The sequence below is a fragment of the Aquila chrysaetos genome, chromosome 20, assembly GCF_900496995.4.
Source record: "Aquila chrysaetos chrysaetos chromosome 20, bAquChr1.4, whole genome shotgun sequence".
NCBI classification, from domain to species: domain Eukaryota; kingdom Metazoa; phylum Chordata; class Aves; order Accipitriformes; family Accipitridae; genus Aquila; species Aquila chrysaetos.
Window position 1 is genome coordinate 20868182 of NC_044023.1, and position 25945 is coordinate 20894126.

The following is a 25945-nucleotide window of genomic DNA, read 5'->3' on the forward strand; positions in this document are numbered from 1 at the left end:
ATATGTACTACAACTTTTCCAGCCTCAAGTTTAATATGTACTACAACTTTTCACCCTCGATTTTTCAGCCAACATCATAATTGAATTGGTTTCCTTCTTGCCTAAGGATAATGATTTTACACTGATGGAATTGTTATTAGATTCTAAGGATTATACTGATGTTGCCTGTTTTACATGGAGCTAAAAAAAAAAAATTAAAGTTATTCAACTGTTAAATACTTTTACACAAAGGCTACTGTAAGTTGGAGATAGATGAACTAATTATTATGTTTAGAGTTGTTGTTAATATCCAGCATCCATAACTGGAGCAAACTTCTTGACATAGCTCTGTGCAGCGGATGTAGAGAGCTTTTGAAAACCCAGCCCCATCCCCGTGTCCTTGAAGTCTGGTGGGTGGTAACTTGCTGTTGTGGAGCTGATGCTGCGAAAGCATGTGTTCATCGAGGTAGGAGCTGGCTCCCTACAGATGTTCACAGAAATCACTCGGAAACCTCCTAATCTACAGACACAAGCTCTGGTAGTGGGACAAGAAGCAGAGAAAAGGTGGAAGAAGGGGGGAAAAAGAAGGCGTTACCTAGGGGACAAGTGTCTTTTACTGGTAGGGATCTAGTTCTCATTTCAGTTTGTGTCCGGAAGATCTGCCTGTGCTCCACCACACCTTCCTACGTGTTAAAGCAATGTTTTAACTGGTGCAGAATAGGTGAGAACCAGCTCACCAGCATCTGCTGTTTTCTGTCTGCACATCCAACCGTCGCTTTGCTGCTCTTCAATGCGTGGAGAGAAAAAATAGTCCAGGTTAAGCATAAATGATAAATTTCGGCTATCCTGAAAAACATGAACATTTCATGGGTGATTATGCTTTAGGCTGCAGAAATAGCAGTTGAATTAATTGATTTTACAATTACTTCCTGATGTGCTAAGTGGGTGTTGGTCTGAGTGGACACGTCAAAATAACATCTTTGGAAATCTCAGTGATAAGACATTTACCTATATCTGTTGAGTAATGAACAATATAAACATCTGCAACCTTTAATCAGACAGAAGAGGAAGAAAAACTTTATTATTTCCTTTAAATCTATTAAACATTTTTGCAGTTTTTACTGGTCAAATATAGAACTGTCTGGAACTGAAATTAAGCAGGTAGTCACTCTCTGACTCCCTTAAAACTGGAGGTTAACCTCAATTAAAAAAAATATTTAAGAATCATATTTCTTTAAGCATCCATTTAAAATCTGTTTAAATCATAGGTGAGAGACCAGTCAGCGTAACTCCAATGGACTGCTTTTCTGCATGATTTTAAAAAGCCTTCGTGCTTCATTACTGTGGATGGATGTCACTTCTAAGGTCAGGAAACGTGCTTGCTTTCCCACACTTACGCTTCAGTCAGTTTTATTCACTACAGAAAACAAGAGTAAGGAGCAGCACCAATTGTAAACTTGCACTTACTCAACTAATTGTATACAGAGTGATCAATATATGAAATCAAATGCTATGTCCATGGTGCATTAAGACATTATCAAACTACTGTGCTGCTTGGCTACTTTAATATGCCTTGAGGTATAGCACACCACTCTGTTTATATGTGGTTCAATAGTTTCTTTAAGCTGAGATGTAAACATGTCTTTAAAAAAAAAAAAAAAAAAAAAGAAGCTGACCTAAAGCTAATAGAGCTGCATTGCATTAATCTCAGATAGATGTTAAATTTTCTTGACACCATTACCCTTTTCCTCTGGAAACTTCAGAGTGTTCTTGGCTAATAATAAAAATAAGGAAAAAAACATGTAAAAACAAACCAAGAAAAGTCAGTGGCCCATCTACTTTCAACCTTTTGCTCTTTGTCCTGGGTATTCGCAGCAAAGGAGACAAAATCCCATCAAGCTTTCTTTTCAGCAGTGCTTTATACTATTTCCTATGCTCGAGATTTTGCCTGTAACAACAAAACAAAGTAATTAAGGTGCTTCTAGCAAAGTTAAATCAAAACGATAGCAGGAGACAATATCTCTGGATTCCAACCCAGGCTCTGCAACTGATTTATTGAACAACCTGTGCTAAATTGTTTAACCTATTTGCTGCTGATTCCCTGTCTTTAAGGTGAAGGCATATTAAGCCTTACCTACCCGTAGCATCAGTCACAGCGCTTGTTGACTTGTGTTTGCGCGGTGCTTTTGAAATGCAGCGCTCTGTAACGTTGCAACGAAGCGTGGCTCTGCTGAGACACGAGAGTCCTCGGAGGGGAACCGGTCCTGCCTCGGATCTGCAGATATTGCTGGCGAGTGCCTCTTCTCGCCCCATCATGAGAACAGGGGACTTGGACTCCCCATCGGTGCGTGCCCGTAGCCGTACGACGTGCTGTGAGCTGCCGTGTTCCTCGGCAAGGAGCCAGCCCCAGGTGAGCACCTCCTCTCATCTTGGCTGAAGGTGATGTGCTCGGGCAACCCGAGGAAAATGTGTCCTTGTGCCACGGACGGAAACGTCCCTAGCAAATCCTGGGGCTGTTTCTAGCCACTTGATGGTGTTGACATGGACCTGGCTCGTCCCCTGTGAGGACAGAGTGACACCGTGGTGCCGGGTCACTGGTGAGGTACCAGTGAGCTTCAGCAGGGTGTGAACTCACCCACTGCCTTTTAGTTCAAGGTCTAAATCTGTGTCTGCCTGGATGCTGGGTGCGGAGCAGGAGGCGAGAAGGCACGGCCCCACAGCCCTGACGTCTCTGCCGCTTCTATCAGCTTCATGACTAGTGTCTACTTTGGGTTTTTTTCCTCCCCAAAGCTTGAGTTCTAAAAATTGACCAGATTTCTGTAGATCTCTAGAGGAAGAGTAAAGTCTGTTGTTGTTGCAGTAAAACCTCATTATAGACTTGGTGTTACATTTCATAAGGGATCAGTTTGTGAAGCATCTGTTGCTGCTCTTTCGGAGAAGGTGGAGAACAGAACTGCAGAGAAGCTTTAAGTTGAGTTTGGGGGATCAGGCTTAATTGGCAAGTTGCTGAAGACTTGCCACGTGCTGTAATTAAAGGACTGCTGCCAAAGGCGAAACAGGCATAAAAATGTACCTTCCTTGGCTGCTGTCCCCTCTGGTGAGTTCGTTTTAATTTTCAACGTTTGATGGAGAATTGAATTTTGAGATGGGAAAGGGAATGTCTTATTTTACCGAGACCTTGGTATCTCTTAGTGCTCTTCTGCGGGTACCCGGTCTGCGCAAGCATGGGAGAAGCTGGGTCCTTGACGTATTGCTCAGTCGCCCAAATTATCAAAAGGTCCCTCTAGGGTACGTGCTTGACAGCAGGAGGGGGTAAGTGACTGTAGCCCTAGTTGTTCGACATGAACAACCAAATGTGCTGTACCACTGGGTTCACCTATAGCCACGACTTCAATGTCGGCTGGGAGAGAAGCTCAGCTGCACAGGTCAGCTCGCCAGCTGGGTGGGGATTATTAAGGTAAATACAGAGGTTTCCGGGATGGATTTTCTTGGCAGATGTCAGAAGATTTCTAGGAAGGGAGCACTTGAATCTCTTTCGCTTTGATAGCTGTTAAGCTTCTGAAATGCGAGGAAACTTGGTCCACAGGCTTGGAGACAGCCTTGTCCTCGGCACAAGTTATCCCGATGGGGCGAGGTCTCGAGTCTGTCTAATGGACAGAAGCGCTCCTGAGGACGCACATCAATATTTGGCAGACCCGAGCTCTGAAGGTGTTTCTGTGTTGCCGTGACTGTAGTTTAGACACGCGTTAGCTTCGCAGTAGCTGGCTGGGATCCTGCGAGCGGCTCCGCTGCAGCGGGGCTGGGCTCAGTGCAGTTGCAAAGTCCATCTGAGAAGCTGAGAGGAACGGCGGTGTTTTAGCAATTTCTCCATCCTACAGCTGTATGCTTGGGCAGAGAGAGTGCAATCGCTAGCCAAAACTAATTTAAAACTGTGTAGAGCTGACACAGATTGCTCTCACAGGAGTGACTACAAGATAGATATATCCTGTAGCTCTCTGCCCACCAGGTCAGGCCATGCCTTGAATAATTCGGATGTGTTCTGCTGGACTTGGTGGTCTCTCTCTTTCCGAAGAATAGGAATAGGGATCAGCAGCTACAAAAAGACAGCTAGAAGAAAAGGTTTATTTTTCTGTGGTTTTCTTCCTAAACAACATTTCATTTGGTGAAATGTTAATATTGACAAGCATATTTTATAATATGCAAATGCACATTAGGCTGAGATGGTGCATTGGTTTTTAATGTTTAATGCACATAGTTTAGATGGCACGCATTAATCATATTCCTATTGTCTTTGTTATGTTAATGGGAGAAATAAGCTCTTTTTTTTAATATTTAAAAAAAGAAAATGGGTTAGACTTTTTTTAAGATGTGTTATATATCAGCAGCTAACGAAGAGGAAATAATGATGACTTTGCACTGTAATATGTATTAGAACACTAATTAGACTATAGCAGAACTGCTTACGGATGTCTTTTAAACACCTGCTTGGTAATTTTCAGCCCCATGCGTTACTCCATTTAACAATGCATGCATGATGAGAAGACAAGAGTTAAGACTGAAATGTGAAACACAGTACACATCAGCCTTCATTTTTCTCTTTTTTTTTTTTTTTTTTTTTTTTGTCCAGCTTTACATATGTTTAAGAAAAAGATAATGTGGATGGTTACAGAATAGCCCTTTTTGTGGGCTGGGCTTTCTATTGCCCGTTGTGGGTATAGGAAAAGGAGTCAGAGATGTTGTGTTCTAACTTCTTTGTGACCGTACAAAGGCATTACGGTTTCAGGGCAAGAATTCCCAATTCAGGCTGTTGTCTTGCATGTATATTAGTCCAGAATGTTATGTATCTCCAGGATTTGCTTATCATTGATTTAGTTTTGAGTGTGTGTTTTTGAGACCATTAAAAGCTGTGCATCTAGAAGTAATGTTGGCCTTCATTTTTAAAGCTACGTTTTGAAGTTGTCTTCTTTTACTGTAATAAGAAACCACACATATTTCTACTCTATATCTTATTTGCTTTTACATTTTTGTCCATTATGTAAATAATTGAATTATAAACATGAATTACAAATATGGACCCTCAGCCTAATAGCCTGCAATGAGAATAATAAAAAAATCCTAATTATAAAAGCAATTCCCATATTTCTATGATGAGCCAAGGCTTTATCTGTGGGCTTTGAACTTGCACTAACAGAAGTAGATATTGTCAATAACTTGTTCGTAAGAACATCAGTCCTAAGATAGCCAGTGCTTGCTTTACGTTTTCATACACACAACATTTCTAAGCTGCTTCCATATTACAGTGCTACGCAGTGAAAACTGTTGGCCTAAGAACATTCATAGTTATGCACGTTTTGTAGCATCTGACTTTACCCCATAGGGAAGCCAGCTTAGGGACGTGGCCACAGTTTCCTTACCTGTTTTCAGAATGAAGCCCCATCTCAGGAGGTGTCTGCATGGGACATCTTCATTTCTTTAGGCGGGAGCATGTCGGCTAAGGTTTGGATGATGCCTGCCTTTCAAACAGCCGGACAGCAGTTACTTTCAACCTAAGGCTTAGTGGGTCCTTTGTTAAAGGCTATTGAATTGTGGTGTTTTCATTCCAAATGATAAATGGTGGTTTAAACCAATGGTACAAAATTGCCATAGAAAATCAAGGATGTGCAAATATTTTAGTGGTCTCAGACTAATGTATAGGAGCACTGGTTCAGTTTGTGAGTTTTTTTTAAGCTTCTGTAATAGATTAATGACTCCTGGTGATGTTTTGTTTGCTGGTTATACAGTGTTGAGCCTTATTGACAGTGACTCCTCAGTATTCCCCAAATACTGAGTCTCTGCAGTGCTTCAGCTTCTTTTTTCTCGCTCCTTTTTGCAAAGGCAATCTTCCCTAACCGTGCTGTTAATGTGTTGTAAGATATGGAGCTGTTTGTGCCTGAAAGCCTGCGCAGACCCCAAATGAGCATGCTAAAGGTGAGCAACTCTGATTCAAAGCTTTTTTAAATTTTTTTTTATCTTGACCATGAAAATTTTCAACTGATGTGCTAAATCCTGAGATAGTTACACATTTAAATGCAGTATGACTACATTTGTCGTAAAATAACGCATTTAAGAGTAATATGCAATATTTCCATTTTATAGGTGTGTCAGAGAGAATTTTTTCCTCTATTTTGAAATTTTTTGGTACTATCTGCAATTTTATATAACCCCCATTTCGGGTGGCCATTGTGAGCTACAAATGTTTCCATCCTGTACGTAAGATCAGTTTTGCCTTACAGGGATGCTGCTGCTTTATGTAACTTCTGCTCTGTACCCTAAACGTAGCAGTAAAGCTTGGGTAACTTAACGCAACGTGCACAGATAGGATGTAGTTGGAAAGGAGAAGAGTGCTGGGGAAGTTGAGTGGTACGCGTTGGTAGAATTTGAGTCCCAGAATGGTAACAGATTGATGACTTGCCCGAGGACCCGGTGAGAGGTGAGTGCAAAGGGGTGCAAAGTAGCATCAGATGCTGTAAGCCAGCATGATAACCGGGTGTGGGTTTGTTGAAGGGAGAGAGGGAAAAGGAGAATCTCTTTTCCTCTTCCTCCGCCCTCAGCGTGTGGTCCGATCCAGCCTGTGGTCCTGTGCTGTATGGTGGATGGACAGTGGGACTCCTGGAGGCAGACACACGGAATCTTTCAAGGTGTTTTGGGGCTGGGAGGGCTCTCTGGTGCTGGGTGATGGAGCAAACCTCCGAGACTTCACAGTATCGAATATTATCACTGCCCCATGCCCCAGGGACTGCAATACTGGAAGAAGATGCCTTTGGGTAGGAGGCTTACAGGCAGAAAGTAACAGAAAACTTACTCTGAGTGTAAGACAAGGGACTTGCCTAGATACAGGCGAACAAGCAGCTAAAAAACCCCCAAACCCCCAAGCAATTTTGTCACGTTCATCATCAGGATAAGTAGCGGTCTCAGCACACCAGGTGCCTCAGCACCGTCAGCGCTCGTGGAGGCGACAGAGCAAAGCATAAATGCATTTGTGCAAGGGAACCGGGAGGCCAGAACCTGAGTCTTCCGAAGCCCCAGGCGAATGTTTTGCCTTGCTAAGCAAGTCTGCCCGCTTGGTGACACCAGCTGTACCTACCCACTGCCCCTGCGTAACGCTGGCGGTACTCCCGAGAGCAGCTGCTGTCAGACCCGAACTCACCCTTCAATGAAGCGCTGAACAAGTACATCTAGGATTTCTGAGTAAGGCGTGCTCATCTTTAAAATAATGTTCTTCTGAGGTTAGGCACTTTCCTTCAGTTACGTGAGAAACCGCTTCTCAGTACCTTGAGAAAAAGAAGAGGGAGGGGAAGGAGGGCGTCTTGAAACAGGTCTTTTTAAGTCCCACTATATGCGGTTGTGCTGGGAAGTCTGAGGAGGTTTTGCCTCTGCCGTCAGTGTTGATGGGGGGTGTGAGATGAGAGCCGTCCCTGCCTCTGTCTGCTCCCTTCTTTGTGGCTTCAGAAGCTGTGCTGCACCTCCAGAGGGGACGGGACCATGTGCTGCCTCGCCAGCGGGTGCGAGATAAATGATCAGTCCAGAAGAACTGAAATAATAGCCCTCTGGAGGGTATCCACTCCTTTCTGGGGTTGAATAAGTCTCTCCAGGGATCCTTCCCTGCTGGCTCCCCAGTGCATTTCAGGTGAATCCAAAGATCTTAGCTTCTGTTGCTCTTTAATTGCTCATCTATATCAGCAGTATACTTAGGTATAAGCCATATCAATCTAATCACAAACCCAAACAAACCAACAATCATTTGAGTCCTTTATATATTGGCAGGCGAAAGCAAGCCCTCGCCTCTTAGCCATTCTGCATACATATAGTTTTTCTGCAACCTTCATCAGCACCAGGAATTCAATGGCCGAGACCAACATTTACATCAGTAAATCCAGTGTGTAGGTCCACCCCTTTCCTGAATATTCAAATACGCTGCCACATCAGTGTTTCTCATTTGGAAGACAATGACAAGGGTCGTAATTTTATTCGTTATCTCCCACTTCACCTGCTCCTGAATGCCGAAGAAAGGGAGGAAACGGCATACTGGGGAGCTCGGTGGTGTTGATGACAACCTTGCAATGCTCGACCGTTCGTCAGGGTGTCACGGGAGGATGAGGAGGAGCGAGAAGCACAGCTGAGCATCCGTGCCTTGCAGCCCCGGCTGGCGGTGAGGTGGTACTGCCGAGGGTGGTGGGGGGGAGACGGTGGGCGTTAGCCCTGCCCGCCCCTCCAGCCGCATGGCGCAAAGCCGAAGGGCAGAATTGCCATGTTGGGTAGGAAACCTTCAGGCTCGTCAAAAATAGGTCTTATTTCTGAAGATGAGAAAGGTGGAAATTGAGTTTGTGTCGAACGTCCCTCGGGACTGTTTTGTGAAAAGGACAGTGGGTTTCGTTCAGTTGCTTTCCACTTGCGCTGCATTTCCATGCCTGAAAAGATTCAGCTGTCATAGCCCCGACAAGTGCTAAAAAGCTCTTGTTAAGGTCACCAACACCAGAGAAGTGTCTCTCATACAACATCCCAGTGTATCGGGGCCACCGTCAGTGGGAACGGGAGCCAACATCAGACACTGTTGCTACAGACGAGATTGTGACCCCGATGTCCCGGCACGGCTGAGCCGGCACTTTTCTTTTCTCACCTCTCTTCCGAAGGAGAGCCGTGTAACGCTGCTCCAGCTAAGCGTAAAAAAAAAAAAAAAAAAAAAAAAAAAAAAAAAAGAGCTCTAAACATGCATGACCTTTAAATTCAGGCTGAAGCTAAAAGATCTGCTGCTGACTAAAAATCTGGAGTTGCTTTCATGTGTCTGAGCATTCAGGGAATAGATGTAGCTTAACATGCAAATGCAGGGCTTCCTGCAGAACAGCGCTGCTTTTCAAGATCTCTCATTTCACGCTGTTACCGCTCCATGCCCTGCTGTTTCTATGAAAAGAGCCTCTCTGAGGAAAAGTTTCCCACAGACAGAAATCCAACTGATGTGGTAAAAAAACCCCAAACCCAACAACTTATAGCTTAATTTCTAAAATGTGTGGTGTCCATCCGCAACCTGGTAATCGGCCTCTTCTCTGCTGCTGGTGTTTAGAAAACAGCCCTCTGCTCCTTCAGTTTTCGGTGTATATACTTTATATATTTGTCCTTATCTAATTAAGCAACTAGATCCTGAAGTTGGGAGCCAGGAGTCCTGCCCTGCCGTAGGTGTGCAGAGGGGTGGATTTTTCCCTCTGGGAACAGCGATGCTGAAGCGCCTTTTGGCACGTCCATTTGTGCATCCGTTTTCTCTGCGTATGAGTTACCGTGCTCACATAACTTAGGTGTTCTGCACATATAGAGAAATAGATGTCTGAATGCTTTTTTCCTTATCACTAATGAAAAATGCCTGTAAAGCCCATGTAGAGCAGCTGTCTGGCAGGTCCCTTCCCTGGAGGTTACAGGTGTGACATGCCACCAGCAGAGTCCACTTGCTGCAGTAATGTTTATTTGGCACTTCAAATATCTTCCTTGAGCCACTGGCCATCATCATCTTCTCTCTTTAAAGCAATGTATGATGCATTATTGATGGGTGAAATATAGAATATGTTTGGTATTTCTCTAATACCTTACATTTTTATTCTATTCTAATTTGAGGTATTTCCCATTCTATGCCACTACCACATAATTCAACATTTTAAGCATATTGTTCCTCACAGCGTCTGCTTATATTTTTAAGCTTGTCTGGTTATTTTGACAACAAGAGACATCATAAATTATGTAAGCAATTTCTCTCCTTACAAGCTGGTCCCAGCCCTGTGCTGCCCCGATAAGAGCAGTGAGACAGAAGCTGCTTCAGTAGCGGCAGGACTCGTGTGACTGCACTTCAGCTGTGCTGTGACCTGAGAATAGAGCATGTGGCACGTTCAAACAGAATTGAAACTACATAGAATAGGGGGGAAAAACAGATCCAAGCCTGGCTGCGGTCTGAGTCTCCTCTGAGATTTGGGAAGTGCAGTTTGTGGCAATTTAGTCTTGAAGCTGTGGCTGCGGCCGTGCCATGGGCCGTATGTAATGGAGCCTAGTTAGCACATTATCTGGGTCTAGAAATCACTGTACTTTCATCTCTAAAAGCCGGGCTTTCATCCCAAACATGCAGCTGGGAGTTCAGGTAGGTGTAAGGGAGGGTTCTAATCCACGAGGCTTCAAGAAAATCAGAGATACTGGGTTAAAACCCCTTGGGCAGGGAGGAGGGACCTGAACCTGTCCCATGCTTTCTAGCGCATACTCCAATTAAGCAGGAAAGCGGCCACAAGCAGCAGCGTCTCGGCTCCTACTTGAACTCAAAGAAGAGCAAGAGTCCTGCTATTTCCCTGAAGGAAAGGGAGGTGCTGGGAAGCGATGCCCCGCTCCTCATCTCGGTACCTGGGCTTTTATTAGACTCCACCACGATGTTTGTATTCAGAGGTCAGCCGCCTGACTCTTCAGTCACCTTTGTCATAGAAACAACCATTATGGACTAATTGATAATCTTGAGAACTGGCAGCAGTTATCTGGGACAGATGGCCTCTGCTGGGAAACCTCTGCCTTTGATAGCTTCAAAACATGACATAAGTCTCATCTTTTCAAGAAAGCCTTTACCAGATGGGTCTAATTTAAAGCATGGCCTTTCTCATTTCTTCCTAGAGGATAGCTAATTAACTGCAGAACGGATAACTCTACTTCTCTGAGGGCAGGCAGAAGTGGGTGTTTGATATCGAACACATTGAACATATTGATTTATGGGTTTGGTTCCAGCGCATCGGTGAGGAGAGATGATGAACTCATTAGAACAAATCTCGATAAGTCTATTGAACTTCCCATTATTCTGAATTTACTAGAGCTGGCCAAAGAGAGACCAATTCTTGAGAAATATGTTGTGAAAAAATGTCTCTCATTTTTATTATTGCTCTGTAATGAGCAACCCTTAGTCAATTTGTATTATCTCTCATCAGTCCTATTAGTAGGCTGCTGCCAAAATTTGTGGTCACAGCTGAGGAGCTCAGAGTAGCTCAGAAGAGGAGGTTGAAATAAAGCTCTTGTCTTACTTTCCGAGAGCTGCCTGCGTCAATCCGATTGTTTCTGGCAGTCTTTTCCCAATCAATAGTCAGCTTTGTCATTTGACGTTTGAACCTTTGGCTTATTTAGCCGGGCTCCTCACAGTCCTTGGTTTGCTGCTCAGAGGAGGCGTGAGCTCCAGGCTGCGGTGGGATGCTTTATTCTCTTTTCCTCTTGTGCATCAAAATGGCTCTGGGAGATTCTTCTCCTTCAGGCAGGAAACCCTGAAAACTCTGGATCTTTTCAATTAGATGCATTACAAACTGTGCTGATAGCCAGCCTTGTCTCTCTTCTCTTACATGAGCTATAAAATATCTCTTCTCCTCCCCTCCCCAATTGAACTAAAACCAGCCTATTTTTATATGCTTTTTACAAGCGTGTCTACATGGTAGAAATGAGGAGTTCTAGCTTATCTTGTGTTATGTAAATATTTCTGTGCTTCTAGAATAAAGTTTTCATTTCCCTTTGATCCAGCTTTCTTGCAGTCAGCTTAACCTTCAAAAAGAGTCAAAAAGAGATTCATGGAGATTGCCAATGGCATTATTCCTGAGGAAAATTGGAGAAAGAAAAGAAAACTCAAAATCATGGATGTAAATAGCTCATTTAGAAATGGATGGCTAACTAAAGGAAAAGGTTGTCTTTCGGTGTCTTGCAAAGCACATTTTTGCTTAAAATAGCTGGGACCAAGTGTAAAAATAGCATTTGCCATGTTTGCATAGTGTTACAAGATGGAAGCGGTGCTTTTCCAGCAGCCTGGGAGGTGGCCGCGTCCCATCCCTGTGCTGTGGGCAGGATCTCCAAATCCCATCCCTGGGGCTGCGGTGGAGGGACGGGGTACGGCCAGATGTGGGGTGGCTGCGGGGCTGGATCTTTCCCCCAGCACACACACACTCAGCGGTGGGGACCATCACCAGTGTCCGATCCCATCCCTTTTGGCTGTAGTTGTTGAACTGTGTCAGTTGAGAAAAGGAACAGTTTGAGTCTGGTTATAGATGATTTTCTCAACAAACAGATGTTCCTGGTGGATTACTTTTCTTAAAATGTTAATTATGCTTCGTTAGAAGTATGCTGAGAGGCAAAGCAGCTCAGGTGGGGAGGAGGCAGCGAGAGACCTGGGAGAAGTCGCAGTCTCCAGTGTATTTTGCTCATTAGCCTCCCAAGTGGAGGAGGCAGTTTGAAATGCTGCTGACGCATTTTGCCTACAAGCGCTGAAATGGGTCTTGAACTTTGTATATGCTCATGCCAACGGCTTTGGGGCAGAGAACCTTGTAGGGACATGGTTTAGTGGTGGACTTGGCAGTGCTAGGTTAACGGTTGGACTCGATGACCTTAAAGGTCTTTTCCAACCTAAGTGATTCTGTGACTCTATAGGAGCGTATACATATGTTGGAAAAGCTGTAGGTATGGCTGGAATTAGACGAGTCAGGCTCCTGGGGTTAAGCGGTGAAGTCAGCGTTGGGTTTGTGGCTGAACTGTGCCCTTTTTAGTACCAAGTGCCGTGAAGGCGAGGCTGGGGCTCGGTCGTGCCCACGGAGACAAGAAGGGGTCGGTGTGTTTGGAGGGGACGAGACGTGCCCGTCGCACCGTCGCGGGGAGCTGGGCGCCGGTGCGGCTTCGCCGTGTCCCTGCTGCGCCCCGGGGAAGCGGCCGGGGACGGCCGCCGGGTGCCCTGGGTGCAGAAGCCCCCGTGTGCTCCGCGTTTGGCCGGGCCACGGGCTCGTTCTCTGCCCGCTGCACGGCGTGACCACCGCGGCTGCAAATGCTGGTGGTCTTCGAGTCTCAGGCTCTGACGTTTCTCCAGCTCGTCAGTGCGTGCCCGTCTTTGAACGGGCTGTGCGGCACATGGGACTCCACCCCGTTCCAGCGTTCCGTTTAATGAAATACTGTCACTGTTGTCAAGTACCGCTATGTTAAAACCCAGCCCAAATCCGAAACCGGATAATCAAAGCTCTTTAGCGATGATGGTCAACCTTGTGAATATGAATGAGTGGAAAATACTCTAAAATTATGCTTGGGTTGATAGACAAAGATTAATATTCATTGTCAATGAAAGAGAAGGGACACTTTGTATAGTTCATAAATGAGAAGGATTCCTGGAGAAAATTAAGAAGATTTTACTGGAATTATTTTTATCCTTCTGTACCTTTGTGGCTGGACTTTGAGCTGATTGCTTTGCGCTGTGCTGGCAGGGGAGGTGAACAGTCTTTCCAAAAGAAAACTTTAGGACAGCTTCAAACTCCCACAAGAAGTTGATTTTAGTCTTCACCTGTTTCAGAGAGATTTATAATTAGGATTAAAGCACCGCTACTAATGGGAGGAAAAGAAGCAAGCAATCTGTAGTTAAAAAATGTTTAATTAACAGTTAAATGATTATGCAGAAGATATAATAGTAGAGACATCGTTATTTGGCAGTATTTTGGGCAGAAAGAATGATAGCAGGAGGTCTGGCTGAACTGATGCTTCTGTGCCCATGACCAGGACTATTAGCATGATTTCCTATATGGAGAAAATGTATATGTGGGATTGATGTATGTTTGCATGGATGCTTATCAGGTCAGCTGCTAGTACCTCTTTGAAAAAAGAGGACATATATTTTAAAAAATAAACAGATGGCAGCGTTAACAAAGTCATGGATGTGAAGGCAAGAAGGAACCACTGCTAACCACCACTTTGAGCGTCTTCCTGAAGCCTTCTGGTAAATCTTCTGGAAACGTGGTCAGAAGTAAAATTTGGCTGAGCTTTGTTCTGCCTCGGTCCTCTCCTTGTTTAGAAGGGCTGATCGATCAGTCAGTGTCTGCTGAAATTGGGGTAAGGGTTTCATTAGCCTTGGATCAGGCCCTCAGCACTGGATACTCAAGTTGCTTGAAAATAGGTAATTAATGGCACTTTATTTTTCATGTTTCCAAGGCAACACAAAACCCCAAGACATTGTTTTCCAGTACGTGAGCAGAAGCTTTTGCCTGCTGCAGAAGAGTTCCCCTCTGTCTCATGTGAAGCTGCTGTAAAGGTACCGAAGCCTTATTTTCTGTCGTTATAGTCGATTTACATCCTATATCCAAAAAGTAATGATGATCAGATGCAGCTGATGAAATGCTCTGTTCTCACTGCAGAAGAACTCATTCAATCAGCCGAGAGCTCTGCTGTTCAAATAGATAATTAGTGTTGTGACAAGTGTTAACTTTAAATGCCTCAGTTTGGTGGCAATGTTAGGAAGTGTGACAAAAATTAAATTATTTGTCTGCTTTAACCATGGCCCTCCTTGGAGTGCTAATGAGAGAAATTCTTGTTAAACACGTGTCCTGTTTGATAGACTCCTTTACAGGTCCTCAGTTGGGAAAATGATTTATTATTTTTATCATAAAGGGCATGAAAGAGAGGGCTTTCCCTTCTTTTCTCTGACTTGTTTCTTTTTATGTCTTGAGCTGATGTAACAGGTCATTGCTTGTGTTCCAGCATAAAATGGAAAGATCCCCTAAAATGAAATCACTGGGAGAGCAATCCCGATGAATGCCTTTCCTGCCTATTGATACTCTTTCTGAATTAATTGGCACGGGGAGCATTTGCGGCACCTTCCCTGGAGGTGACGACAAAAAAAAAAAAAAAAAAAAAAAAAAATCAATCTGCACTTCTACTTAGGGCTGCAGAGCAATGAGTTCAGAGTGTCTAAAAATAAGTCCCTATGTGTGCTTTGAAGTACCTGCCTCGGTGTGTTGTAACTCTGGGGCATGCTGGGGAGACCACCAAGCCCCCCCGAGGTCTGGAGCAGGAGGATGCTGCGTTAAGCGCTCGGGGAGAGCGGGGAGTCAGTCTGGAGCACAGCTGCCAGTCACTTTTATTCAAAGGAAGCATTTTTATTAATGGCCAGATGTTTTGGTAGCTGGTTTTAGGTGCCACCTTTGACCAAGGGCACGCAAACTTTCCCCTTGTGCTGCTGGAGGATTCCAATCCTGCACCCTCAGCTGGCAGTGGAGGGGGGAAGCGACTCCGTGTCCCTTCTCCTCTTGCAGCTGGGTCATTCTGCATCCCGAGGAGTGCGGGGTTTGAGAGGCTGAGCGGGCAGCAAGGAGCTGGACTCTCTCAAAAGTTCCTCTTTCCTGATCGACAATTCTGGGATGTCCCCCTGTCCTAGGAGTTGCTTTGCATTTAAATTATCATGGGCTGAATTAATGAACGTCTTGAAGTCGCATCCTTTCTGTTGGCTCCTAATGGGATGCTTTTGATTCTTCCTCTTTCAGCATTTGCCAATGCCTTGATGTTCTCCCACCCAAAGGGAATTAATCGCCGGGATGGAATGAAGAGCACAGCGCAGAGAGCAGGCGTGGTCCAGACCTCACAGGACTAACTATGCTCTTAAAGGGTAAGAAAATAATCTTAGGTACATTGGGAAGGAACTGTCTTAGTAATGCTACATAGGGTTACTGGTATGTCTCCTGTATTTGTGCATTTAAAAAAAAAAAAAAAAAAAAGAGACTTTCAAAGATACTTCTTGACCTCAAAAGGTTCAGCAAGGAGCTCAAGAAAAGAAATTTAATACCAAATGAGTTTATCAAGTTTTCTTGACCCTTAGAGATGGGAAAAAACAAAGGAAAGATGCACATGAAGGTCTTGTGAAATTCTAATGCTAAAACACTCTCATGCACAAACTGAAAAGTCTCAAAACAGAGAGAGTTCAAAACCAAAGCAAATGAAGAGCATGGTACGAATTACAATAAGTGCCATCGCAGACACTGCAACGTGGCAGTTAAAGCTGATGAAGAGGACCCACGAAAGGAAAGGCGAGTGTCTGTTTATCGAAACATCAAACTGTTGGGGAGGGGAACTTTTTCGTGCACCTAATGAGAGGCAGGACAGAGTTAGAGGACTGGCGATACACGGCCAGTGTCTGCAAGAGGAAAACGTGGAAAGAGACTCAGAACCGGTGGCAGGCTAGGGTTATTTTAGTCTGCCACTCTCTGTGTTTGTGGGAAGCGTACTTATGCACGGACACGCACGTGTACTCCGAGGCTGTCTCCTAGAGATAGCCGTGTTCCTCTGGCAGCGACGAGACGCTACCCGCTACTCAGTTTTGCGCCCGCTGCACCGGCTGCGGCCGTTTTAAGAACGGCGGTGGCAGAGCCGTTCCCTGCCGAGGCGGGGCCGGAGGTCGGTCCCGGAGGGGATGCCCGCTGCCAAGGACCGCGGGGGGGACGCGCCGGGCTGCGGGAGGGCGGCCAGGGGACCGTCCGCCTGCATCTCCTCATCCCGCAGCCGGGGCTTTCTGACGGAGCGGCAGCGAGCGGTCCCGCCGACGCTAACGAGGTGTCGGCGTCCTTAGCTGACCTTGGGAAAGACTTCCAAGCCAAAGGTGAGGCGCGAATAGCCCGTCTGAGAAACAGCTCCCATACGCGCAGGGTGCAGGCAGCCTCCGCTTGCTGCGCCTCTTGAAATGGGTGCTAAGCTTGGAAAAAGACAAACGTCTATCCTTTTTTATAAGCTGCGCGTCCCGCTTCCTGGTGAGGCCCAAGCTGTACGCACACCGGGGAGGCAGCTATGAACTGTGAAGAGTCTTCGCAGAAAAGCTCTTTTCTAAGAGGGTGAGACTGATCGCTAGAGATAGAGTTAAGTGGTGTACCATCTCCCCCCCATCATGTTGCAGGTTGCGCGATGTATGCATCGGATTTAAAGAAAAGTAGTGTCTCTTTTTATCAAGCAGGCAGCATTCAGTTGTATTTCTGCTAAACATATCCTTTTTTATTGCTTTTTCAGGAGTTCAAGGCATTAGCATAAAACAATCGAGGAGGTTGTTTTTCCTAAGAGAGCGAGTGCCTGTTTACAAACTCATTTTATTTTCACAATATTCCATTGTTATTTATTTCAGACAGAAAGCTGTCAGATTAATGCACTCCCTCATGCAGGACAGCTTGCTTTATTGCCTGTTATTAAGACATAACATATATAACCTGACAGGCACTGCCCACGTCTGCATTCCACCAGTGAAAGGCAAATTAAGTAGAAAATGGAGATCTCCAGTATTTCTTAGGGCTAAAGTGATATTAGTTTTTAACTCATTTTGTATTCATAGAGGATCCCGCACGTTCGCAACATATCCGACAGAGTAAACTGTCCAAAGAAAAAGGTTTTTTTTTAATTCTTATAGTAGCTGCCTCTGAGAAATTCAGGCTTTAGAAGCACAGGAGGGAGTCATGAAGTCCCCTCGTATAAACAGTTGCCAGGAAAGAATGAAAAAACGTTACTCGGGTGGCACAAGAAACCCTTCAGAAAGCAAACCTTGGACCCTTGGGGGAATAGCGGTGCGGGGTGAGAAACTTTAAACCCATCCCTAAAATAACCCAACAAACAGCCCTCGCCCTCCAGACCTCCAACTCCCACAGCACAGCACTCCTGTCGCCTCCGGTACCGCCTTCCAGCGAAAGCCGTTACAGCTTCCAGAGGAGGCGCGCGCAGTTGCAAACATCTTATTTTTTAAGGTGTATCAAATTCCTTTTTCTTTGGTGCGCGTATCCGGCTGGTGGCAGGGCTCTTGTCCCCTTTCTCCTTTTCACAGCGACTGTTCGAGTGTCCAGAAAACCCCGGCGAGTCGCCCAGTTTTGCGTTGGACCCCAGAAGTCTCCGCGGGGTTCTCGCCCCCCTCGCAGCAGCCGCCTCTCGCCCCACGCGCCGTGGGGAGCCGGAGAAAGGCGTCGCTCATCCCGCCGGGGGTGTCACCTTCCCCGCTCCCCCCTGCTCCTCCTCTGCCTCCCTCCAGGTTTGGGCTCTGCTCTTCGGCAGCCGTCAGCGTTACGGAACAGCTTGGAGGAATACAGCCGCGTTTCTGGATAGGGTATTAAACCCCATACATTTTGCAATAGCGTTTGCCTAAAAACTGTGACTCGAGCCTCCTTTCTTGCTGGATTTCAAATAGCAGCAATTGTAAGTGACAAAGTGCTGATTGCTTTTGGTGCAAGTGCCAGTGAAAGTGGAATGGCAGAAATACCTTCCCCACCATCTGCAGTTCCAGTCATGTAAGCAATGTTATTAGTATTTTTCATTACCATTGATTTTTACTTTTTTTTTTTTCTTTTTTTTTTTCTCCCCAGGACTGAATTGCTAAACTTGGTCACAGAAGCTGCTCTGGAAGAGCTTGCAAGAGGTAGGCTGGCTCCGGGACCTCTCACCTTATCCCTTACTGGCTCTTCACCTTTTCCTCCAATACTTTCCAGGTAACAACTTATTTTTTCCAGTTCTCCCTGGAGAATCGAGTCGGTTTTATTACCGCAAATAAACATTAATATTAACTAAGTTAACGTGAGGAACACTAATCTGAACATTGGGGGGAATACAGAGCAAGGCCCATGTCCACCTACAACCATCTGAAAGGGAAAACCTGACAGTGTTGCCTCTTGCATGTACACTTGTAAATGTGTTGGGATAATTATTAACCCTTACTGCAGCGTCTGGACCACCTCCCTATTAATGTAGGTAGAAGGCACGCTTTAAAAGCTTAAAATATATAGTTCTGTTTTGTCTGTGTTCCCAGCAAGAAGGTTTTAGTGCTAGAAAGTCTTGGGCTTTATGAGAAGCTGCAGTATGTAAGGAATAGGCAATTTGCAGGGGAAACAAGGCCATGCTATTTAATGCTAAATAGTGATATACTAAATAAATTACTATGAAGAACTAACTCTTCTTCACTATAATTACTTTTTTTTTTTTTTTTTCATTTCAGAACAAACAGCCTAATGGGATAGGTGGGAAACGAAGGTAGTTTTTGTCTATTGTGCTGCAAACCTGTGGGCAGAGGCAGAGCTCAGAAGCTCGAGCACAACCTCGTGTCCCTGTCCCATGCATGTCTGACGACTCCGGGGCAAGACCGGGATGTATTGACGTCCTTGCTCCTCTTCTCCCTCCTGCCCTGCTTTCTGTAGAAGTAGGCCTGGGTATAGGGGTTAGGATTTTAGTCTTTTGGCAGCAAAGCTACTGTGCGGGAAACCACTCCTATCCTGCCAAGAAGTGCCAGTTAGCAGAAATATCATGAAGCTGCAGTAAATATCATTTTTAGATGCGGTAAATCCCCATGTGTGCAAATATATAATATGAACAAGCAATAATACTTTGAAATATTCTAATATCCCTCAATGTAATAAATATTTTATTAGAGTAATAGAAAAAAATGCATACAGATAACCATAGGATACACACACAACTGGAAGTTTAAGGATAAATTTCAAACTTTTCAATATGAAACAAGGTACTCGGTACATATCTCATGGAGATATATAACTAGAAATTAAGTAATACAATGTAATCACATGAAAATGGCAATACAGGAACATGGACTAGAACTTTGTGAAACAAGAAAAGAAAGAGTCACCCTTTGTTGCATGAAACATAACTATATACTTACTAGTAACACCTGTTTTTCCATCTCCCACCCCCCCCCCCCCCACCCCCCCATTTGCAAGTGTCTGAAAACATCACTGGTTAGCCACATTGAAAAGCAACTAGCCATTTATAACTATGTATGTACAGTATATACAGATCTTGCTTACTTCAACAGTTAGCACATATTTTCATCTGGATGTGATACTAATAAGGTAATTTGCTATTTGAATGCATATCAAGGTATCTTTCCTACAGTGCTACCATAATTTCATTAATCCTGGTTCTCTCCCTTTATAGTTCTGTGTATTGTAATAATACTGTGAGACTGAAAAAAAAAAAGTCTTTAAAAGGATATGCTTTAATGTCACATGAACACTTGCTCTACTGTGTATATAGGCAGCTCTCTAAGAGGTGTCTAAAAAGGCTGATTTGACTAAATTCACAACTATAGAAGTCAAATGTACCAGGTTTAATGTATCTTTAATATATTGCTATGAAAGAAAGTGTAGATTTCTCTATAATAGCAAGCCTGAAGTGTCTTTGTGTATTTTTTTATTATGACCTATAGTATTGCCATAAACTTACCAGAATCATGTGACAGTAATAGGGTGCATTAGAGTGCAAGACCAGGTGAAATAGTTTTGAATTGGTTAAAGAGCAGAAGGAAGGAGAGTTATGAATGTAACACTGAATTAAGGATGAGTTTACAGTGCAGTGCAGTGGACAGAAGAGCAAGGTAATTTGGGGCTGCATATTTGGAAGCACCACATCACAAGGGAGGGAGGTGGTAGTAGTCCCTTTTCATAAGGCCATGGTGCAACTGCATTTCAGTAATGCTTACAGCTGGGCACTTTTGTTTGTTAGTGAAACACACTGACAGGAGTTCAGAGAAGGGCAGTAAAAATTATCCTGAACATGAGAGAATTTGGTTATGAATAAAGAACCTGGTTAAGAAATATAGATATAAGGAAATTAACTTCAAAATCTATTGCTAGAGAGGAAGGTTAGGCTTTTGAAAAGGTACATAAACTTACATACACTGCGATAAAACAGACAGCCGCCTTTGAAACAGGGCTGTGAAATCATTTCTTAAAGAGTAGCAGTGGAAGCCCTGCCCCTTGGACACCCCAATGTGGACTGTGCAAAACTGATGTCCATACTGTGACTTTTCTCTACCTTCCGCCTTTGATTTCTTGCTAAATTTAGAGTAACTTGTATAAAGGGCAGTAAGAAAACTGATCCAAACGTACTGGATTATGACACGCTGGCTTAACACGTCGACCAAGCAGCTGTTCTTATCATCCAATTGAAACGCCATGTCTCTGATTTCTTCTTTCATATGTCGAATGACGTTATTGTAACGATGCAGAACATACCCAAAACAATTCAGTGTCACTGCAAAAATGGAGTTTCTCACTGAGCTAAGCTCTTCCTCGTAACTATGATCATAGTGCCATTGCTCTCCCTCTCTCTATGTTGTATCTTAAGTACGTAATATGTAAACTCCTTTGGTTCAAGTATTAAGGCATTTTAGATTCCTTTTTAAAGGATTTGCTAAACTTTACATGATATTTTTACTTCAACCTACAGTGAAATATAAAGAATTTAAAAACACGTCAGGATAGAAGAAAAACATGCATTAACCACTGCAGTTTTTTTTTAAAAAAGCACTTCTCTGTAGTAACTGATTTTTTCTTTTTTTTCCCCCAGCAAATGAAAATGTATCATCACAACACTGAATTAAGAGTCAAGGAAAATATTGTTGGTAAGAAGCTGGATACACTGAAGATATTCAAGACTGATGGACCAGAACCTCTTGCATCCATACCTGTGACAAATAAAAAAGGTCAGGATTAAATGAAAGCATGAGTATCTGCTGTGCCAAATTATTACTCTTCCTAGACACTAAGCAAAAATTATTGTGAATTTTTATTTCTGACAAGCAATGAAAATTTACAAAAATACAGTAAGTATTTTAAAACTACAGAAATGCCTTCCAAAATGCTGAAACTGTATGAATGGTCTTTACTTTCAAGATAATAATAAAAAAAGGGGAAAAGGTAGAAAAATCTAATGTTTTTAATACCAATTTACATGGTAATTTACCAGTTCAATAGAATGAAGTTTGTCATGCATAAGGGCATGAAGACTGTTAATTGCTTTTCTTTTTATTACCTTATTACCATACAAGTATTAATTCTTTTTTTCTCCCCATCAATAAGGACTCAATTCTTGCAAAGACAGGCTGTGACAACTGCTGGGTGTCAACTGCAATTTTAGTAATGATTCACCACACCAAGGCGGAGGCATGTCTTTTTATGCTGTGGCCGGTACGAAGGAGGTTCTGGTATTGGTTAAGGACCCCATGTAAGCACGTGACAAAATAATAGTGATTCAGCTTCAACCTACTAGCTAGTCTGGGTATCAGGATCTGATCGCTGCTAGGGCCATCTCCGCCTTCAGTTGTTGCTTTTACTTCTATAATGTAATCTTCGTTAAACTGGAGCAGAAGCTCAGCGGTTGTCTTGTCCGTGTTCAGCACGTTCATATTGGTCTGACTGCTGGTCCTGTACAAAACCTGCAACACAAGCAAAGAGCTGTAGTGCGTCATTTCTTCCACTAGGACCTGAGCAGCAATTTTTATTTGTGTTTCTTAGGAACAAGGTTTCAGTCTTTAAAAAGAGGGGATGAGAGGAAAGATCTGATTTTAGGTTACTACTAATAGGCAGAATTACATTTAAAGAAAAAAGGTAACATCAGTCAAGCTCTTTTATTCTAGCTTCAATCTAAAATGGCACAATGTATAATGATAACAAATGAATAATATATTCTGTTGAGTGTCTTAATATATTGTTCTATGAATTATGCCACCATCTGGAATCTGTCATTATCTAGATCAACTTCTTATGCCAATAGGTAGTTTGGGAAGGAGAGAACTAATCAAAAAGTACAGACTATGTTGGAAGATGTTCTGTAAGTGCTGTGTGATCATTCTGTCATGAAACTTAACTGCATTTGGTGTCCTATGTTTTAAAGAACGGGAGCTGCATCTGAATGTCACAGCCCGCTGCTCAAGATGATCAGGCAAGAGGAGGGATTTAAGAGCAACATCAGCCTCTCTTCTGTCCTGAAGGCTTGACGAGCCCAAAGGGTCCCTAGTGCCCGTGGCATGGCTAGGCCTAGAGAGAAGTATGTCCTGGCAGAGTTTAAAAAATATGTGGATCCAGCACATTCACCTGGCCAAGTTTCACAAATTTGACTAGCAGGTAAGCTTGGGAGCTTCCCATTGCAAAAACCAGCAATCCCAACTCCCCCAGAATAACAGCAATAATGATGAAATGGAAAAAAAATTGCAAAGCTATTGGAATTACACACACACTGCTGCCCTGGAGACACACTCTGTAATGCTGTGCATTGCTATAAAACGCTCTTGGAGGGACACAGCTGCATGGCTTGCTTCCACAGTGACCGTGCTACGGCTGCTCTGGCATTTTCAGTGTCCTTTGTTGGTTCTTCTCTTCCTGGCAAACCAACTTTTGTTAACCGTACTGCCCTTGCCTTCTGGGATAAAAACGACCCCCCTAAGTGCTTTACTTCAGTAAAATTAACAAGCTTTATCAAAATTCAGCTTATCTTTGTGTACTTAGCAATGTTGGTCATCCACAGGGGAACCTGAAATTGTTGTGGGAGACAGAGTATGCAGTTTGCAACTCCACATGGTATGTTTTTAGGTCAGCTACCGTCTATGAAACTAGGTGTCTTATCTAAACTGTAAACATGTATTTCTGGCCAATACAACTCAGAACACTGCATAGTCAGATCTTCAGCGTAAATCTTTTATGCAGGAATATATCATGTGGGATCCAGCTGTACACAGCTCATCAAGAACATCCTCAGCTATTCTCTTAAACACACTTAAGTAAGATGTATTTAAACACTTGTACGTTTGTGCGCTGATCAGATTTAGAGTAGATGTAGCAATGTAATTTCTATCAAGACAATGAACACGTCCCACAGCAGGTAAGAAGGAGGGTTAAGAATATCAGTTTGATATATGTGGTACTAATAAATATACCTGGCCAGCAATGGAAACTCTATCTATCAGCTAAATCTTTGATTATTTGGTTTTTTGCAAAATGTTATACGTTTCAATAAGTGTTATACATTTATACGTGATAAGTGTTATGCATGTTTTAACACAGTGTTATACGCCTGGGAATGTGGGATCCCAAAAGCTGGCAGCAATGCCTGCAGCTCCTGGCTTTGTTTGCATGAGGAGGAGAAGGCATTTAGTGTACGATTAATGGTAAAAGGACCATGGTTTATGAGACATTGTTAGACTATGATTTAAAATCCATAAAAAGGAGACACTACTGAAATGGTTTAGATGTGGTATTGTGCATCCTCTGAGCTTACTGCCTTGCAAATTAGACAAGAAAAAGCAAACCATGGATTGTTTTCAGATATTTTTCTGGTCTGTTTTCACTTACCTTATATCCAGTCACCTCAGACTCGTTCTCCATAGCTCTTACTTCCTCCCAGCTGAGGATTACTCTGGAGTCGGTGACATTCCACACAACGTTTCCTGGCGGTTGACTGGGTGCTTCAAATACATAATAGAAGCATGACTTTAATTGGCATTAGTGATTTATTCTACAGTAGGAAATAATAGCTCAGGTAATGGACTGTCATTACATGTCAGATGCAAAAGCAACTCAAATGCAGCCTTGTTGTTTGTACACTTTAAGTTTCAGAGACTAAACAGGAAAAACAGAAGGAAGGAAAAATAGAACAGCACATAAATGTTATTTCTGAAGTTGCATTATCTATTGATGGTCCTCCACTAAATACAGCCAGACAAAAGCACGTGTCTTAGGACATGGATGATCAATTAGAACAAACTCTAATGAAACCAATGATGGTAACAGACAATTTCTAATTTTAGTATATTGCCAAGAATAAGCAAAAAAACTTTACAATATATTACGTTAGACAAATTTAGTCTTCTTGAATATTCAAATCTACACGCAATGCTGATTTACTTTAACATGTTTGTAATGTAAAAATATTTGACAGATTTTGTTGTTGTTGTTCTTTTAACTCGAGGCGTGATTTTGAAATGCAGTCTGTACCATTTCTGTATCTCCAGTTGGAACAATAGTGGGCTTTGGCCAAGTAAATCTACTGGGGTTTTTTTGTTCATTAACAATCTGAGACTGTTACTTTCAAAAGGAGTAGTATACTTTTGGCTGTATGCTTTAATATATCTTGAAACTGCCAAGCTTTCAGGGAAGGTGCAGGTAAGTACAAACCTCTTAAGATGCCTCAAGTTTGTTCCCCAGAAAATGGGTCATGCAGTGACACAATCAACGATTAAAATCTTTTCTAAATGTCTTAAGGAAAACAATTTACTGTTGCTGTCACCTAGTGGAGGCAACTGCTGCTTAGGTGGACGTTTTGATGCTGAAGGTTCCATATTAAACACTGACACTGGTTTTAAACACTCTTATGCATGTGCTTACAGGGGTTTTTTTCCTCTCTTTTTTCCCCCCCTCTTATTTGTAAACCCTTTCACACAGGTAGCTCTCTATCTTCCTTCCATGAGCAGTCAGATCAAACCCCACCTGATTAGACACAAAAATGTAAGAGGGAGACTTCAAAGAATAATTCTAAAGTCAAACAACCACTCACAGGTGGGGTTTTTTTTGCAGTATTTGCCTTGTTCTATATAATAAACAGGATTTAACCTGATGCACTAATAGCTACTTTTTGTAGGTGTAAGAGGAGATTGTTTTGCTCCTGAGAATTAAGTATTACAGCATACATGAGTGGTTTTCACACTGAGATATTAAAGCTGAATTTCAAAAGATATGAGTCATTCTTTTAAATCCACAACAAAATACTAATATAACATCTGAAAAAAATGAAGAGTAATTATATATAAAAACTGTAAGCCTCTATCTATCACTTGACTTATGGAAGTGAGTCAGAAGGCTCCAATTCACTTCAGACACCAAAATCTCCAGTAATCTTCAGTGTTCAGAACAGCAGAACTTAATTTGTAAATAGGTCAGATCCTGAACCACCACATCACGTAAGTACATGTCCAGTGCTAAGCATGTAAAAAGCTACATGGATTTCTCTGAGACTCCTCAGATGCTTAAAATTGGTCATATACACTAGTATTTCTCTGAATTAGAACCAATGGACAGAACGTTTGGTTGTATTTTACAGCTTTCTAAATGTGAAATAATTGTAACATCTCGCCTTATAAACTTAGGCAAGTCTTTGCCAGTTACTTACTGTTTTATATAGCAATATTTTATGAAACAAAACCATACTTCTTATTTTGGGCTATGAACATGAGTATTTCAAATATAAAAGCAAAGATACTTTAATGGTCAAAGACTGAGTTTTTGATCTTGAAATATACTGCCAGTTGAACTTAGGTATTTGTGTTTCTTGATATAGGTAATAGTTACTAAGAAGCATCTTGTAGATCACGTGGGTGAAGGTAAATGTAATGTGC

General features: G+C 43.0%; 1 protein-coding gene and 1 long non-coding RNA gene across 5 annotated transcripts in view; one reads left to right on the forward strand and one right to left on the reverse strand.

Moving 5' to 3' along the window:
• Positions 1 to 25945, forward strand: part of LOC115353813 — a 217389-nt gene that overhangs the window by 188293 nt on the left and 3151 nt on the right. For 2 of the 3 annotated variants that reach the window (XR_005930957.1, XR_003927708.2), the window contains exons 5-9: positions 13966 to 14065; positions 15294 to 15415; positions 18135 to 18187; positions 21127 to 21262; positions 22453 to 22682. This is a non-coding gene — a long non-coding RNA (uncharacterized LOC115353813). Of the gene's footprint in view, positions 1 to 5853; positions 5947 to 13965; positions 14066 to 15293; positions 15416 to 18134; positions 18188 to 21126; positions 21263 to 22452; positions 22683 to 25945 lie in introns of all 3 variants that reach the window. The other variant, XR_005930958.1, reaches the window with a different exon arrangement.
• LOC115353812 (contactin-3-like) overlaps positions 19167 to 25945 on the reverse strand; it is a 116792-nt gene continuing 110013 nt past the window's right edge. For both annotated transcript variants that reach the window (XM_030043766.2, XM_030043767.2), the window contains exons 19-21: positions 23907 to 24019; positions 21826 to 21994; positions 19167 to 21244 (exon numbers count right to left, since the gene is read on the reverse strand). In XM_030043766.2, the coding sequence (XP_029899626.1) occupies positions 21144 to 21244; positions 21826 to 21994; positions 23907 to 24019 (383 nt within the window). In that variant the 3' untranslated portion in view covers positions 19167 to 21143. The remainder of the gene's footprint in view (positions 21245 to 21825; positions 21995 to 23906; positions 24020 to 25945) is intronic.